The 5,361-nt window shown below is 35.4% G+C and overlaps 1 protein-coding gene across 1 annotated transcript; it reads right to left on the bottom strand.

The window, feature by feature from the left end:
- Positions 1-801: 801 nt before the first annotated feature.
- Positions 802-1,269, bottom strand: LOC143622125 (uncharacterized). Its single transcript, XM_077093363.1, has one exon. It carries the CDS (start codon positions 1,267-1,269, stop codon positions 802-804), a length of 468 nt encoding a protein of 155 aa, XP_076949478.1.
- Between the last annotated feature and the right edge of the window lie 4,092 nt (positions 1,270-5,361).

Here is a 5,361-nt window from a genome sequence, read left to right on the forward strand (position 1 = left end):
TGACCAAGACTTCTATGCCATGTCTCAACCATGGTAGCCATAGCCTTTCTCTCTTGAATCATCTTCATCCGGTACAACCCCCCTTCGCATCTATCCGCTCCAATCAAGTTCCTCATCTGGAGACCCTGCATAATACAAAAGTTAGGAAAGAAAGATATGCAACATTGAAGGTCGCGGCTAAGACGATCAACAGAGAGAAGGTTGCATTTAAAATCTGGAATATAAAGAACCGCTTTCACTTTGGCTCTTGTCCTTTTGATTAGTGAGAATATTTGATAAATAGGTAATATACTCAGTGCAACCCGAATCAAGGATCCACTCACCTTCCTCATCTTCTTTATGAGCTATATTGGCAACCAGTTTTGTATCTTCAGTCTTACCTTCTCCACTAAAATGCCTTAGGAATAGTTGGTAGTCTTTGTTACCCAAACCTGGAATTGGACTAGAATCGGTTTCGACACATGTAGCTTTATACTTTGGTTTTTCTCCTTTCTTCCCAGGCCACCATTCCGGATATCCGACCAATTTAAAACAATCCTCATGTTTATGACCATCTTTATCATAAAAAGTGCAATGTTCGTTCATTTCCTTTGATGTCTTCACTTCCTCCTTTTCTTTATTCCGACCCATATGGAGTTTCTGAGTGGAGGCCGACCCACCCTTCTTCACATGAGTTTGAAACGCAGCAGAGTCTACACCTGTTCTTTTGCCCATGGAGACGGCCCTTTGTTGTTCATCATCTGATACGAGACGGAATGCTTCTCCCAAGGTGGGAGTTGGTTTCATGGCCAAGATCTGAGTTCAGATTGTTGAAAACTCATTGTCAAGCCCGAGAAGAAATTCATACAGTTTCTCTTTGTCCTTCTGATCCGAAAACCGCTTACTCATATCACACACACAACCGTTGCATGAACACATGGGTGTAGAGAAAACAGAACTCATCTCATCCCATAACGTCCTCAACCATGTGTAGTATGACGAGACCGAGGCACCGTTTTGCCTTGTGTTGGACAACAGTTTCTTTACTTCATATGCTCTCAGTGCATTCTCTTTTTTGAAACGTTCTCGAAGATCGGTCCATATTTCTTGTACGGAGTGGGCATACTTTACGAACACCCGAATCTCCTTTTCCATGGCTGTAGTTAGCCAACCTTTAATCATCACGTCGCACCTCAAGCATGCCATGTGATTCGGGTGCGACTTTTCTGGTTTTTCAAGGGTTCCGTCAACAAACCCGATCTTGTTTTTGACGAACAGGAAGTTTTCCATCTCCTGTAACCAATCGGGATAGTTGCCATCATTCAGAATGTCATTGACGTGAACTTGTCATGGGTAGTCGGATGGGTGAAGATAGTAAGGGGAGGTATGGCCGTTTGTTTCGTTGTTCGTTTGGGTGTTTTGATTGACGAATTCGTCGCCGGCCATGGTAAAGGAAGATGGCGGCGGCTGGTTTAGGGTTAGAGGAATGGATCGAGCAACTACTCTGATACCATATAGAAAATGGTTTCTTATTAATTTTATCAAAGTAAATTACATCATAAATAAGAGAAATGATCCCTTAAACAAGGAAGGGATTACATAGTAATAATAGAGAATCAACTAAATAATAAGCAATATCCTATAGAATCAACCAAATAATAAGCAATATCCTATAAATACCACTTGTAAATTATCCGAGGAACATGACGGGGATAGGAACGACTGAAGGTACTAAAGAAACAAGAACAATAGCTACTAATTCCCCGGCTAATATATTTCCGAAAAGTCGAAAACTAAGTGATAGAGGGTTTATGAAATCTTCTAAAATGCCACTGACGTGAGTTGCTCACGTCAGTGACATATTTCTATGCGGGTCTTACCATAAAAGGATGACTAATTCATCACATAAAACGTTTCTAGACAATTATCTTGTACAAAATGGAGCACGTATCAACTGAGGTATAACATTATACAGCCTGCATTGGAATCTGGAACCGCCACCCCACTTTGTTGATGATGACATATCTTGCTTTAAGGATCCCAGAGCTAATTTATAAAATTTCACAATATAAAATGACCAAGATTATAACTGATTGCAAATGATGATTGGTGGATAAGATATACAGACTTGTAATAATTTGATTTAAATAACCCAAGTTGTAATATTGAAAGAAATAATTAGCAAGGGTTGTTTCTACTTATCAACCATTTTCACGAAAAACTCTGGCTGCACAAACCCAACTGTCAAAAAGATCACTGACTCTATCAGTTGCCTTAGAAAGCAAAAGAATTGGTAACGTGAGAAGAGAAACACATCACCACTAAAACAATGGCAATTGGCATTGAACTGCTAAATTAATCGATTGAAACAAATTGACAAATAAAATAAATAGATATTGGATTTTTCCCCTGAAAACCGTCTTATGATTCATTCGGTGGGTTTATTATGTTGAATGATTGAATATCAAAAGATGAAAATAAAAGGAGGTTGAACCTTTTCTTTTATTACAATAGAGACATGCTACTTGCATCGACTGTTTTTGGTTGGAACGAAGGCATATGATGATCTCAAAACCCTAAACATATGGCTTTTGTTTATATTAACCGGTTTGATGTTTAATTGAATTATTTTATCAGATCAATCAATAGATAGTTATTTAGGTAACAATTATACAAATTAAGAGAACTTAAGGTTACCTCTTAACCGTTAAAAGATAGCATCTTAATGACCATTAAAATGCTACCAAACAGCTCCTATAAGCTCTTTATTGGTCACAGTTTGTTTCAAGGTAATTATGCATGCTCTTTGTTTATATACTACTACAACGATACAAATGGTGAAATGGGTATTATTTTGTTTACTTCAAAATATTTAGAATACCTTATGTATTTTAAAATGGTATGTTTTACAAATAATCATTGTGTTTGATCGATCTCAACACCGATCTCCTGGTAATTATCAGCGGTTCCCCTTTCAAGGGGTGTACATCAGTTCAGATATCGTTTATTCGTCTAGTTTGGATTAATTTATTTAGATTTGAAATATTTTTGTCCTATCCATTATTCGAACGGAAACCGAATTCGTAATTGTCTAGCCAAACCGAATTCAACCGGATTCAATTCGGATCGGTTTCTATTATAAACCAAAAAGCTAAATTCATCCGAATCAACTAATTTCATGCTTATTGTGTCAATAAATATTTATTAATGTTGATGCATCTCCTCATATTTATCATATAGTTTACCTAAATTTAGATATTGAATTGAGAAGTTAGTTTGACTACTCCTTAATATGCTATAACTGAATGTTGATCAACAATGTTTTGGAATGTTGAAATAAAACAAAATGGAAACAAAGTTTGTTTTGCTAAGTTATTTTACTTTAATTTTGTGTCTTTGTAGTCATTATATATCTAAATAGATGTTATTAAAATGTTAGATATTTCTTTTGGTTTACTAAGAACTTGTCTTCTTGATTTAATTTCAGCTGAAACATGTCAAGCGAGTAAATTGATTTATTCTGGCTAAAATTCTTCACTTTGACTTAACACAGGTCAAATAAGTAAATTCACTAATTTCAGAATACGGATCAATCAGTAAACAATTTCACTAATTTCAATTAATAAAACTCTCAGGACTTGTAACTTAGATATTTTTATTTGAGGTTTATTATCATATTTAATCAAAAATTATATCTCCATTTTAAGCCAGTCATTCACATACTTGGACACATAATTATTTCTCAAATAATAATATATTTACATACTAAAATAAACATGTATGACACATTATAAAAATAACATGATTATGGTTCCGAGTACTTATCTCCCGGTGTTAACAACTCGATTGATGATACCTCGTTATCTTCCTCTTTTAGCTAATATGGTTTCTTGCTTGGAATTCTTATGCTAACTTCTAGTTGTAGGCTCTAGACTTGACTATTATTGTTGGTTTATAAAACTTTCATACATGGAAACATACATACATATATATATGTGTGTGTGACATTTGAGCCAAAGCCAGGTACACCCTAATATACAGTTACCGATTTAACGATTAAACGCTTATTACGTAACGGTCGAACGATTAATCGAACGGGTCTGGTTCTGACTCAGATATCCCGGGAGGGGGGGTATCTATAAGTGATATACGTTTATTATAAGCTAAAATATTAGTATTATGGCCTTAGTTCGATAGCAAACAAGTTAAACGAAAACATGCTCGTTTAATTACCCGCTATAGATTTAAACGCGAAAGATAGTTACAAACAAGCATTGTATCATCCGTTAAGCCGGAAAAGATTTACAAAACACTTAGTGGGAATGTTTTAAGCAATTCGTGAAAATATTTTCGATTTTTACAAACGTATAGTATGTTTTTATAAATTTACACAAAAATAGCCGAAAAACACTCGTTTTCGCATTGTTTGTCGAACCTGATATATTTTTCGCGCCAAAAACCGAACCCGAAGTAAATTTTGACTTGGCATTTCACATTCGGGCACGTAAATTGAGAAAAGTGGGCCAATCGGGCCCAAAAGGGGGCCCAACAATCCCAGCCCGCTAAAGTTGACTAAGAACCCCTTTTATTAATATTATTATGTTTTCTTTATAATGAAGCAAGGTAAGATATTTTGGTCATAATTCCATAAGTTTAGACTAGAACTCTTGCTGCTCTTTCACACATCAACAAAGCCTTACGGTATTATACTCATTTTAATCAATTTGATGCATGTTTAATTCCATATAAACGTAGTTTGATTGCCAAAAATCATTCATAACCATGTAAAAATTCTAAAAATGGTCCATAAACATGTTTTGATCATACACATGGTAAGAAACCTGGTTTGATAGTTTTTTTTGGCCATAAACACGGATTAGAGGGTTGAAACGGCTTTTTTACGGTTCAAAAGTTCGTTTTTGTGCAGTAGCCGAAACCCTAGTTCAAGGGCTGTTATGTTGATGAAAAATTGCTTGGTTTGTTATATAGAACTTGTATCTAGCCTGAAAATAAGCAAAAGAGCTTGAAACCTTGATTAGAAAGGCGGAAACGAACCAAACCCGCTAAGGTAATACCGAAACACTTGATTACGGGCTGTTTAGGTTAAGGTTGTGATGGGAATATTTTTAGGTCTTGATATTTTGCAGGGACATCAGGGACCATGTCATTGAGTCCCTTTTCAAATTTGGTAATTTTTCGACCATCCGAGAATATTTGGCTATTTATTACCGAATTGGGACGTTTATTTGGGAAAAATAGTTAAAATGCTTGAAAAATTATGAAATTTGGTTGGGAACTCAGAATTGGTATATATTGATTACACATGAAATTTGGGATCATTTGGAAAAGTCTAAGGGTGTTTTGTGTATATGCGTTCGTATG

The sequence above is a fragment of the Bidens hawaiensis genome, unplaced genomic scaffold (genome assembly GCF_021521415.1).
Source record: "Bidens hawaiensis isolate Kalapana, Puna unplaced genomic scaffold, B.hawaiensis_p1.1 tig00003022_1, whole genome shotgun sequence".
In the NCBI taxonomy this organism is placed as follows: Eukaryota; Viridiplantae; Streptophyta; class Magnoliopsida; order Asterales; family Asteraceae; genus Bidens; species Bidens hawaiensis.

What these genes read in the sequence shown, in the direction of transcription:
- LOC143622125 (XM_077093363.1), bottom strand. Translation starts at nt 1,269, where the DNA reads ATGGAAAACTTCCTGTTCGTCAAAAACAAGATCGGGTTTGTTGACGGA.